General features: G+C 40.7%; 1 protein-coding gene across 5 annotated transcripts in view; it reads left to right on the top strand.

Moving 5' to 3' along the window:
• LOC111863427 (guanylate cyclase soluble subunit beta-1) overlaps positions 1 to 13619 on the top strand; it is a 44845-nt gene that overhangs the window by 17859 nt on the left and 13367 nt on the right. For all 5 annotated transcript variants that reach the window (XM_033751066.1, XM_023849753.2, XM_033751067.1 and 2 more), the window contains 7 exons: positions 1357 to 1457; positions 2899 to 3017; positions 3765 to 3920; positions 4918 to 5071; positions 7930 to 8084; positions 10838 to 10975; positions 12785 to 12867. In XM_033751066.1, coding sequence (XP_033606957.1) covers positions 1357 to 1457; positions 2899 to 3017; positions 3765 to 3920; positions 4918 to 5071; positions 7930 to 8084; positions 10838 to 10975; positions 12785 to 12867 — 906 coding nt within the window. The remainder of the gene's footprint in view (positions 1 to 1356; positions 1458 to 2898; positions 3018 to 3764; positions 3921 to 4917; positions 5072 to 7929; positions 8085 to 10837; positions 10976 to 12784; positions 12868 to 13619) is intronic.

Below are 13619 nucleotides of genomic sequence, written 5' to 3' on the forward strand. Positions count from 1 at the left end.
TGGCCTGCTCTAAAAACTTTCTCCAGCCACCCTCTCTTGTGTCTTTGCTCTCCAGTTAACTACACCCAAGTTCCTCAAATCCTTCTCCCCACCATCCACCCATCTCATTATTGGTCTACCTTCCTTCATTTTCCTTTCCGCTTTAGAAACATTAATATTTTTAGAATTTCTTCATCTTCTCCCCTCATAACACGTCCTGCCCATCTCAATCTATTTATTTTAATTCTTTTGATTATATCAACATCATTAAATAAATTATATCATTCCTGATTGTAATGTCTTCGCCAGACACCATAAATTTGTACTGCTCTTAAAATATTTCTCTCAAAACCTCGAAGAAGTGCTTCATGAGCCCTGCTCAGAGTTCAGCCCTCAGATTCATAGAGCAATGTTGGAATTATAACATTTTCATACAGATAACATTTAGTGTCCCTCCTTAGTAATTGAGATTTCACCAGTTTCAACATGCCGTAATAACATCTATTTCCTTACTATATTTCTGCGTTTAGTTTTTTCTTCCAAATTATTTTTGTATACATTCTTTAATTTAATACTTAGAAATTTATTTCTTTGCATTATGAAATGATGCTGAGGAGATTAGATCGACTTAAGACTTCAGACTATAACACAGAAACTGAGAAAATTACGTAATGAGAAGCTTCATAATTTGTGAACTTCACCAAATGTAATCATGAAGAAATGGAAGAGGTTTAGCTGGGTAGAAAATGTAGCAAGAGAGAGGGAGATGGGATATGTATATACAGAGGGGTCCAAAAAAATTTATTCGCTCTTTGACAGTCAATATCTTTGGAACAAAAGGACATATAGTTGCAATTCTTGCGCGGAGAGATAGAGAGTCATTGTATGTGTTCGAAGTGACCACCATCAGCGGCTAATCAGCGTCGTCACGTGACTCATGTGACCTTCGCCATCTGTTGAGAAAACATTTACACTACACTACCGCGCAAGAATTGTAACTACATGTCATTTTGCTCCAAAGATATTAACTGTCAAAGAGTGAGTACATTTCTTGGACCCCCCCCCCTTGTATATATATACAGTTTTAATTTCACTTTATTTGAGAAGGTAAAAATCAAATTAGAGATTTAGGCATAGAGAGAGGATAAAAATTTAATAGAACTTACACAGACAGATGTGATCAGAGTGTAGCATAAAGTCATCTTCCTCAGGATATGGTCCAGAGATGGGATCATGAGGAAGTGGTAATGAGCCTTTGGTTTCCCGTAAATGTAGAAGGATATACTGACAAGTCGCCCGATTACAAACTTCTAACAAAATAGGAAACACGGAGTTAGAAAGTGTCTTAGTTCTGGTTTGTATATTTACATCTTCCAGGAAGGATGCCGAAGTGTCCATGGAAGGCCAGTTTCTGGTTCGTCAAATTTATGAAGACGAAATAACATACAACCTCATCAACGCAGCAGTAAATGTTCTACGTAAGTTACCACTAAATATTCATATTCATTGACTTAATAAATATGTAAAAAAATCGATCAAGGCGTTGCCAGGCAACAGCTCTGTAAACACGGTCCAACAAGTAACAGTAATGAAGTTCTGTTTTCTATGTCTTCCGCGCCGGGCTGCGTTGAACAACGGGGTTATGTAATATGTTTCTAAGCAAATGCTCGGTAAACATAATTCCGCATAAGCGGTGACGTCGGCAACAATAGAGACAGTGTTTTCTGTGGGGTCTGTGCAGAGTGCTTATAAGAGAAGTGAATGCAGTAACAGAGTTAGTTCAAGGGCAGTTACGAGTCAGCCGTAAGCTGGAGGAGTGAATGCAGAAGAATTTTTAGTTCCGAGATTCTAGAGCGATTGAAGACTTCATAGTGATTTGAAGTGCTAGTTTCTGTGTTCAGATCCGTTGCCAGGAGATGACTGGGAATCCTCGTGCGTGTGAAACGTTGAACTGTGAAATATGTAAATCAGCGATAGCACTGTATTTAAGTTTGATTAAGAGAACTTGTAACCAAAGTACTAATAAATCCAATCATCCGAGAACCCGTTATTTTGGTCACGCGTATCACCTACACGTGATAATACTTACTTATTTAAGTAGTACTTATTCAAGTTCCTTGTATTTAATACTCTAATTTCACTTGTTGTTTTATGTTTCGAAAAGAGACATCTCACTCTGCAGAAATAACGTACCGTGATGTTTGAAAACAGAATGTTGAAAAAGATATTTCTACATGTGATAATTAAAATAAGAAAAGACTAAACAATATTACATAATAAATGTATTAATACATTTTAATCTTCGCCTAATATTTTTATGGAAATTAAGTGAAGAAGGATAAACCCTCTCTGGGGCCCCCCTCAGCCTTCGATGTAACGCCAACCTGGGACTCTTCCGCTGATAAAGCAGCCGAGGCCTGTGAAGTTCACCTACTTATCTCCATATAACGCAGAGGTCAAAATTGGTGGAGCTACACTTCCACTTCCGCGTACGTCTTCATGGCATAGAACTTAATTAATTAAGCACAGGGACAACCTTAGGATATGTGATGTATTATTACTTGTCGTGAAATAAGTAATATTTACAGAATTTTATTCGGAAACTCCGAGAGAAACAGCGAAGAATCACCTACTTTGAATCATCGGTGTAGTCTCATTTGGGTAGATAATAAAAACTCCATATCAGATGAATATTGTGTGATGGGATGGATTACTCCAACTGGTGCTAAAGTGAAGACGAATTCTTACTATGTTGAAACCGCGGAATACAAACCGCTTTAAAATATGGTAACAGAAAGAGATCCAGTTTCCGAGTCTTCGTGTTTGGAATAACGGAAGACAATGTACAACGCCCAAAATACTATACATATTAATTAGCTTCATGCACCCATTACATTCATTCTTGTCTTGTGTTTTCAGAAATTCCAGCCAACGCAATCTTGGAACTATTCGGGAAAACCTTCTTTGAATTCTGCCAAGATTCAGGCTACGATAAAATCCTTCAGGTACTCGGGGCGACCCCACGGGACTTCCTACAGGTAAGCGAAAATATGCACAACAACTTCTGCAGATAATCTTACAAAGTAATGTATCCTTCCGCGGTGAACTTGCAAAATTTTCGCGCGCTCATTAGCTAAGATGTAAATATTTGCCGGCCAAGATTTATAGTTCTATACTCCCGCTATTTGCCGACGAAAATATTTAGAGGTATATGCATATAAAGGAGGATAATATTAAAAAAGTTCTTAAGGAAGTAGATTAGGAGAGAGTGCACTGGATTCATCTGGCTCAGGATAGAGACGATTGATGAACTGTTATGAACATGGATGTGAATCTTCAGGTTCCATAAAATCTTGGGAATTTCTTGTTTAGCTGGTCGACTATTGGCTTCTCAAGACGGACTCGTCTATATGTAGGTAGTTAGACATTAAGTTATTATTATTATTATTATTATTATTATTATTATTATGCATCATGTGAAAATGTGCAGTGTTGAGGAAGTATATCTCCACGTATTCTGAACTCGACACTAACTGTCAAGAGTCCAATAACCTAGTAATCTAGAAATGTTTGTTTCAAATTTTATTTTTCTTTGCTTCTTTGTTATTCATTCTCTTTCTTGCTTTGTTTAATGCACAGAATTGCTTTATGTTATATCTGTTTACAACCTACAGTGCAAACAGCCAATATCACATTCCAGTAAAATCCAAAAAGAAGTTTCAGAGAAACACACGCGCACTCTACCCAGTATGTGACTGAATGTCCCCTTATTTGCATGGCGCCAGAACCTTGATGCACTGCACGACCATCTGGGCACTCTGTATCCAGGGATGCGTGCCCCTTCGTTCCGTTGCACGGAGCGACCGGAAGATGGAGCCCTGCTTCTGCATTACTACTCCGACCGTCCTGGCCTCGAGCACATCGTCATCGGTATAGTAAAGGTATACTAACCCCTGCGTCTAAACCCCGTACAATTTAGACGTATAGAGAGAAGAGGAAGTAAAATTCCTTGCATTCTTAACCCCAGCAAAGGGACCGAAATTACGCAGAAAATTGGTTAAAACGGTAGATTTCCTGACTTGTATTCAAGAGGTGTATAAATCGAATTTTGGACGGGTCACCTGACTTAATTCGTCATCGGTCGCATAAATTTCTGCCTTGCCTCGCCAGCACAGAAGATCTTTCTTTTGAGTTCCCCGGTATTGATGACCATATTTTCTGTCTCACGGATTTTGAGGGAGGGGTCCTGCAACTGCCAATTATCACATAGAACACACCGCGTCCTCTATTACTGTGGCACTGTCGTCGAAGAAACGCGTTTACCGCGCCATTCCCTAGCAACTGCCGCATCTTCCTGTTCCACTATTCCCGCTTTCAGCCGTAGCTTCATAATGTCTTAATTTTACAGCCTGAGAGATTTAACTTTTTCGAAAGCAAAGTTATTCGTAATTCCTGCATCCCGTTCTGAGTACAGAAGATTCTCACGCTGTTTTAAAAAACAGGAATATTATATCGAAAGTATAAAAAAGTTATCATACAGTAGTAAAACAACTGTATAAAAAATAAATACTATAATGTTACGCGTATATGTCTTTTATTGTTAGGACATTCAAATATCCAACCTAATAAAATTTTTTTCAATGCTAGTGGCGTGGGACTAAGTCTCTTGTACTGCAGCCACTTCTGGACTATTGTACCAGCCCCAGATGATAGGTGAGGGTGATTGTGGAGCAATTGGTGGAATGAAGATTGGCAGGGGTAACCGAAGTACTCGGAGAAAACCTGCCCCAGCGCCACTTTGTCCACCACAAATCCCTCTTGATCAGACCCGGGATTGAAGCCAGCACTAAGCGCTTGAGCTATGGCGCAGCCAATCTAATAAAACTAAATAAAATTATATTAAACAATTTCCATTACAACTTACTGTTGCTGCTTCAGACGGTGGCCAGCAAACTGCATGGGACAGAGGTCGAAGTGAAGATCCTGAAGACCAAAGAAGAGTGCGATCATGTTCAGTTCCTCATCACCGAGCTGTCTGGACCAGGGAAGGCCTCTCGACCGGAAGCTGAACAGATTGAAACCCTCTCCATAGGTAATCTGCAACAAGATTCGATAAAACACGCGCTCAAGTAAGGTACATTGTATTACATTCAGAATTTGACTGCGTACAGTGTATGTAAATTTAACAAATTTTTTCAGTATTAAGAAAATAATAGATTTAGGAATAATGTTCTGTGTTCATAAATATGCAGAGTACATTTCTTTATAAGAAAAAACTCTTGAAAAAAAGGAGTAGGTCATAAATTAAAAGTGAAATGAAATTCAACTTCCTCAGCCTCTGATTCTAAAATATATTCACTGAGTTTTATTTAGCGAGACGTTTCAAGCTGGGTAGTTTTGATGATAGAATTATTTTGAGTGATGATCTGAAAGGGATGCGGAAACATGCTGTCGTGGCCTATTGTAAGGTAAATTCTGCTTGGAGGAATGAACTTCAGAAAAGAAACTCAGTCAGATTAACCTGTCCTTTGGTCTCATATTTTAACCTTTTGAAGCTCCACGGGCTCAGTCTGTGTGCAGAGGCTAGCCTATAGTCTGGATGAACCGAGAATCAGGGTTCGATTCCCCGATGATGGATAGATTATTCTCTTTTCTACGGTTTACAGATGGCTATGACGCCCCTTCTCTCCAACGTGTACCGGTGGCTTAGCCTGGAGGTAAGGTGAGAGACGGAAGCCTTTAACCGCTCACCTTCACACAGTAAATTGTTATGCGATCCCTGTGATTAATTAATCGATTAAGTACTACACCATGAAGACTTGAGGGAATGTAGGTATAACTCCACCATTCTTCACCTTAGCATTGCTGGAGGTGAGTGGTCAGCTTTTGGCTATGGACGAATTCATCCCGGGAAAGAACACTGGGACCCATTAACAGGAGACTAGATGGGCCTCAGAGTGGGTTTCGACGTTATGGAATAAAGAAATATTATTTGCCCCTGCCGGGAACCAAACCCCTCAAATCCATCCCGTATCCCATCGCTATACTGGCTGAGCTCTCTTGGTTCCTTATACTCTTCCGACCGCGACATAATAACGAAATAAAGTACACAATTTCCTAACTGTTTCCGTGACAAATTTGTGTATGTGGTTAGAAATTAATGTCTTCATGAGATACTTATATTTATTCATTTCATTTTCCAAAGACCATCAGCGAATCCGCAGGTTAAGAACCCTCGGTTTCAAAGATGAAATCATCAACCTAATTTTTCTTAAAAATATTGTATCGTAGCGTCATGTTGTGTTGTATATCCGATTATGTTTATCTCCGTCACCACAATTTCTCTATAGATAAATTATACGCTAGTTTTCTAATACAGGTTTCGGCCTTTCGGTCTTCGTTAGACACACACATTCACTTTTATCTGTAGGAGATGAGCAGTGCAGCCAACAGTGACGATGCGAACTTGAGGATGGCTGGAAGGCCGAAACGTAGTAAACAAAATATTGTGTGTGGCCGCGCCACAGCTCAAGCGGTTAGTCGCTGCCTTCCTACCGCGGCGGCCCGAGTTCGATCCCGGGTCTGATCAAGTGGGATTTGCTGTGGACAAAGTGGCTCTGGGGCAGGTTTTCTCCGAGTACTTCGGTTTCCCCTGCCAATCTTCATTCCACCGATTGCTCCACAATCACCCTCACCTATCATCTGGGGCTGGTAAAATATGCAAGAAGTGGCCGCAGTACAAGGGACTTAGTCCCACCCCACTAGCAATAAAAAAAATATTGTGTGTACTAATGTTGTGTTGAGAGAAACAAATTGAAATATTAGGTATTCATAGGTTTTAAGGTGTTTAACGTAATCCACCACGTGATTAAATACACTCTGTTTGCTATGGGAAGGAGTGTGCGGTTACTGTCGCTTAGTGACTCACACAGTTACATCATTAGAAAGTTTTTATTATTATTCTTAGTGGGGTGAGACTAAGTCCCTTGTACTGTGGCCACTTCTGGCCTATTGTACCAGCCCCAGATGACAGATGATGGTGATTGTGGAGCAGTTGGTGGAATGAAGATTGTCAGAGGAAAACCGAAGTACTCGGAGAAAACCTTCCACAGTGCCACTTTGTCCACCACAAATCCCTCATGACCAGACCCTGGCTCGAACCCGGGTCGCCGCGGTGGGAAGACAGCGACTAACAGCGACGGACCGATCCCACGTCCGAGGAGTCATACCGACTGTGTACAGATTTAAGAAACTGAAAGAGCGGCCAAGGTCCAACAAAAGGCTGTAGAGCCATAGGTAGATAGACCAGTGTTCGTACTTCGATGGGAAATTCAAATGTACTCGTACTTACACACGGTTCTTCTTACGTAAGTTTGGCTATACAAGGTATGACGTAGCCTGGTTCGTAGTATGGATGGACTTTAATATGGATAGACCAGGAATAACCACCTACCAATCGGCGCTTCAACCCTGGGTGAGTCATGGCCTCCTCTACAACCAGTCTCCACAACCAATGCGTGCTGCCATAGGAATGGACCCACGCATGATGACCCGAGACTGGTTGTTAGGTTTCTGAATAAAATTCCTTTTACAGGATGAGGTTGTTAGCCTCATTCCCAACCCCCAACCTGGAGGACCAGAGTATGTCTCTTAGTATGGACTCTACACTTTGACCTTTCCGGCATAGGTGACCCTACTGGTAGTTAAACTACGGCCGGCATAGCTCTCCTGGTTACATAGTCATGCAAGCCCCACCACCATGTCAAGGGGGAGACGACTTTGGGGGGGACCAGGAACTTAGATGGGTTACTCACACAAAGCAAGAACATCAACAGTGTTAAAACGAAACAAGTTATTCTGCTTTGGGGAAATCTGTGGATATAATGTAATTTAAATCTAAGCTGTAGCAAGTTTCAGAAAGTTCCGCGAAGTGGTGTGAATTGTGTGCAGAGCCCAAGGTGAGTCCCGCCACATTCTGTCGCGTGTTCCCGTTCCACCTGCTGTTTGACCGTGAGCTGAGGGTAGTGCAGACAGGCAGTACGGTGGCTAGAGTCATGCCCCGGGTCACCAGGCCCGGCTGTCGCATCACCGACATTCTGGACATGGTCAGTAGCTCTCTGTGTGTGCATGTATGTCATTATGTTGTGTATGTCCTCTAAGTCACAAACCAAAGGCAACACGATATGCCTTTTTCAAAATATGTTCGGTATATGCACAGTTAACACCGAGGCAAAAGCACAAATGTTTCATCAAGAGAATGGCGTGAAATTTTTGTGGTGTGATCTCTCTGCATACTGCATAATGAGGAGCTTCATAACTTGTACGCTTCTCCAAGTATAATTAGAATGATCAAGTCAAGGAAAATGAGGTGGGCAGGGCATGTAGCACGAATGTGGGAGACGAGGAATGCATATAGGATATTGGTGGGAAAGCCAGAAGGAAAGAGACCACTGGAAAGACCAAGGCGTAGGTGGGTGGACAATATTAAAACGGATCTCAGACGGATAAGATGGGATGGTATGGATTTGATTGATCTGGCTCGGGATATGGACTGCTGGAGAGCTCTTGTGAACACGGTAACGAACCTTCGGGTTCCATAAAATGTGGAGAAGTTCTTAAGTAGCTGCACAATTGGCAGCTTCTCAAGAAGAGTTCAGCTCCATGAGTGAGTTATCTCTCTACATGCAATGATGGGTCGATTTTAAAAATGTTATTCCATATGGTTCTCGACTTATGGGACAGTCTCTCTCTCTATATGGTTATATATATATATAAGCCTCTTGCATTTGTCTAGTTCTTAGTTCTTAAAGAACCTGAGAAGTCGAGGGAATATACCGCCTCCATTGTCATGATCCAAGAATAAACCATGCAGAAAGCAAGAAGCAGGTGTAAACCTGAGCTCGGGTGTTTCTGATAGTTTCTTGCATTGTTCATTTCTTTACACGGAAAACGCGGGTGAAATGTTCCTCTCCGAAACGTCAAGCTTGCAGCCTACTTCTGTTGGTTTTTGCTTGTGACCCTGTGACCCTGAACATGGAAAGTTTATATTCTTCGGAGAAGGAGGGATTCCTCCTAAATCTATCGCGTTACAACCCAGATCATAAAGAATGATAAAGCTATTCTTGTAATAGATCGTGGAAGCCCATAGAGTTGTTGGACATCGAGGCTCACAAATTTCTAGATATTCGTTTCACAGATGGCGTTGAGGTTGTCAGCCTTATGTGCCTGGTATTCATTTTTGTTAGAGGTTAAGTTGACCCCAGAGCCATAGTGAGGTTGGAAGGATCAGGTCAATTGAATAATCCAATAACCTCGTCGGGAATCGAAACCGCCACATTCTGGCTTGTGGCATAGTTAACTCAACCAACTACACTACCGCGTGCCCAACCCGGAGGGCCATACTCATCGTTTGTATGTCTCTTTATGAATGACTGGTTTCTTGTTCTATTTAACGATTCTCTTTCAACCACGTAAGATTTATCACCATCATGCAGTATGCTTTATTAAGCATAAATTCATGTTTATTAACTTTTTCGGTGTAATTTCATATGGATTTGAAAATATGTGATAAAGATGCGGTCTTGACCTATTTACTGTCTCTTATTGTTGCATTAGCGTGGAATAACTGAGCAAACTGGAGATAATATTAGGATAGCCGGCCTCCAAGCCGATAACCCAAAACCGCGAACTTCAAAACACAAAACGAGAATACAAACCTTTGAACCGGATATTTATTTGTGTGAACTAAAAACTGGTACATTGTACTAACATTTGTGTGTAGTACCAACCACTTCTGTCTCTCGCTCTCCAGTCCTGACTGATGCAGAACTGAAAGTATGTTATATGTAGTTTCCTTGCTATATTTATGTTTGAATCTATTGTTCTGATACCATATTACATAATAAAAAGAGTATTTTAGGTGTCCTTTAGGAGGTAAAACAAAATACGCCTCAATTTCAGACAATGTCTGTCTATTCATCTGTAACTTATCAGCGCATAAAGTGTTTAGCCAATCAGATTAAAATTCAACATTGCGGGACTTTCGCTTGAAACTGTTAGACAGTCAGATTATCAGTCATGTTAATCCATACCAAAGCCTGTATACACAAGATTTTAAATAAACTGTTTCACGCGTGACATAAATTATTTTAATTTTAGCGAATATCGTGTAGATCTTGTATGAATCGACGTTTCGGAGGAACGTATCGCCTCCATCTTCAGGGTAGAAAAATCCGCGAGCCAGGAGCCAGCGTGAACAGGTGGCTCAAGCTGCACTATGCAGTCACCTCCTCATGCTGGAGAGAACATGTTCCTCCGAAACATCGTTTCATGTAAGATCTATAAGGCGCCACATCCCAGAAGACTACATTCTTCATAGCCACCTCTGTGAAAATCTCAACTCTTACATCGTTATGAGAGGTCTCTGTGTAATTTTAATTGACAATTGTTTTATTTTCAGCCATATCGACAGATGACAAAGTCAAATTTATAAGAAGTTATAAATTCACTTTTTATTTAGGCATATATCATTCAGATTTTCGTAAAATTCAATTTGAGAGGCGTTTGCATGGCTTTCATCAGTAATTTTGATTTTTAAGAGTAATGAACGATCACAACATGTAACTTAAGTAATGAAATAAGTGGACTTCTGCATGCATCAGATAAACCGTTTCACATGTTTCATTGTCCTGCATAGCGGTACAGTGTGTCAAGCAGAATTTACTCCAGGCTGAAAGATAAACAAGGTCAGCGTAACTTGCATTGCTGCTTTCGGAAGTTGTATGACTCTATGACGTGTGCGACTGTTGTCTTCCCATACTTATCAATAGCTCATCACCGATTCCTATCACAATTTTAGGTGCGGCCTCATTTAGAGCTGACTTTTGAAAACATCCTCTCCCATATCAACACTGTGTATGTCCTGAAGACGAAGCCAGGCGTCATGAAGACTGAGGATCCAGACGGCCCTCAGGAGTTCTCGTACCTGAGACTGAAGGTATTTTGTCTATTTATCTATGGCTCTACAGCCCTTTGTTGGACCTTGGCAGCATTTGTAGTTTCTTAATCCTATACACAGTCGGTAGGACTCCTTGGACGTGGGATCAGCCCACAGAATTTAATGCCTCGAATGGAATTTGAGCCCACGATCCCAATGTTTGAGCGGGTGAAGACTGGTCATGTATTAGACTGCTCGACCACTGCGATCGGCAAAGTACGCTATGCTCTGTCCTTAATTAATTCATGTTGTCTGTAGAAGGAATGTAAACACGTACTAAGTAGGTACAGTATAAATACCTGTCCTCTGTTGGCGATCAGCATGAGAAGCTTACCACTTTGATGTCCATTGTGATGGGGCAATAGTCAGTCTGAACGTCAGCAGAGGAACGCAAGACGAGTATAGCGCTAATGTTTGTGAGACTCATAACATTTCTCACTAGAACTAGCGGCTGAGACGTGAACCAATTACATGTACCATGGCTTGAAAGAAAGTAAAGGAGTGGAGTGAAACACGGAAACATAAAGTACACAGTTGTGCCTAATGTACAAATGTGGAACATTGACTTTCATTGAATGCGAATTCTTTTGTTAAATGTATTTGTTAACAGCAAAATTTGACTCAGCCACCAGCTCTAGTGAAAACATTGGCAACCTGACGAGGGGCCGCTTCTGTGAAATCCTCTCATATACTGGGATTGTAGAATAATTAGTGGATGGGTAAAGGGCAGAGGATCCGATTTTCAATAAATGTAAGAGTTATTATACTACAGTGATACGCTGAACTATACACCTTCCTTCCCCTCAGTGCTACAGCTCAGGGTGAGCTTTGGCCTCCTGAACAGTCTGCCTCCGTTCTTCTCTATTCTTCACCTTTCCTCCCCATCCTTCACTTCAGTGCAATCCCTCCGAGACTGGTTATCTGGTTTATAAACAATAATATTCCGAACGGTTTCCGAGACAGAGCTACTATTTCACTGTACAGACGAGCAACACGCCATGTTCTCGCACGGGTTGCAAAGTGCATTGATTTTGGCGGTGGAATTTGTCGCTTGAACAATAAATACTCATATTAGAAACAGTAGGTAGTATCTCTTCCTTATCATCAATTTTGTGATTGTACAGTGAAATAATTCCATCTCGGAAACCGTTCGGAATATGACAAATGTACGATTTTGCTTAGAATGGCAGACACTATGACATCCCAGAATACTGACCTTTCCTCCTGGGACACTCTATCTAGCGTGAGATACTGACAGTCACTGCAAATCCGCAAAGGAATATAACCGCAGCTGGGCATAAACTGGTGTAGTTGAAGCCAATTCCGTGTTAGATTGAATTCATATCTTAACAATGGATAGACCAACTGGAGCTTCAGGATACTGTGTGTGATTCCATTATCAACTTTATTACTTTATGTTTATTGACAAATCAACTAATTATATCAGCACAGTATGATTGTCTGATAATTAACTACATCTAGGAGAGCAATTCTCAAGAATCTTATAGTGGTTCAGCTGGTCAATTTAAACTCGAAATTCCGTGTTAGATTATGCCGGCTATTTTACGCTAAACTCAACCAAATGTATTTCTTCGAAACTATCTTTAGAATTATCCTGCCATCTATGCCTAGGTCTTCCAAGTTTTCTACTACTTCCAGGAGTTCTGACTGATATTTTGTATTTAGTAGTTATTACACATAAACAAAAAAGGATATGGCTATATAAGGATCGTTTTACTTATAACAAAATTGATCTAAAGTTTTATACAGCAGAAACTTAAAAAAATCGTATTTTATTCTTGTTCTCAGGGGCAGATGTTGTATATCCCTGAATCGGATTTGGTTATCTTCTTGTGCTACCCAAGCGTCATAAACCTGGATGATCTGACAAGGTGAGTCAGAAGTCTGATCAGTTTTACATGAAGTTTCCAAGATATGCATTTAAATGTTCAAAGCAACAGAATTAGACTTGGCATCACAAGTGATGACTTATGTGAGCGCAGAAGAGGGAAGGCCGGGGGAAGCAGTGTACGCCTCAACATGCAAGCAGTAAGCAAATGAATCACCGCCAGATGTAAAACAGTTATCGTACGATTTCTTTGCACAAAGCCAAGCAGCAGACTGACCTGCTTCAACTCGGAGCGGCGTTCCACAAGATGTACTTGTCGATATTCGTGACCCTTCACAAGAGGACGGAATATTGTTCTTCAGTGCTTGTCGTCTCTCGTAGGGCGAGCTATGCGGTTTATTGCAGGAAACTAGTTTCCTACTGTTTACAACTGAGCAATTCCTATATGAATGTAGGCTATACAGGCATATTTAATTTCATATAAAATGTTTATTCCTCTGTTTACCAATTCTAATAATGTCTTTCATTTGCGAACTTGTGATGTTAATTCTGTTGAAGTATCTTGAATATATTTACATAGAACTTTCCGAAATATTCAACTGTAGGTTAATAGGTTTGAGTCCCAAATATCTATCCTACAAAATTACTCTAAAACAAGCGTACAATTTTCTATCCATAGTATAAAAATATAATGAGCCTCTCCTGGTGATATTTCGACGCTGTGTAAGGCAAGTCTTTGGAGATCAACATGGCTGATAATAGGAATTTTCTCGCTTTTGGTAAAAATCTCTAATG

Source organism: Cryptotermes secundus, unplaced genomic scaffold (genome assembly GCF_002891405.2).
Source record: "Cryptotermes secundus unplaced genomic scaffold, Csec_1.0 scaffold964, whole genome shotgun sequence".
Classification (NCBI taxonomy): Eukaryota; Metazoa; Arthropoda; class Insecta; order Blattodea; family Kalotermitidae; genus Cryptotermes; species Cryptotermes secundus.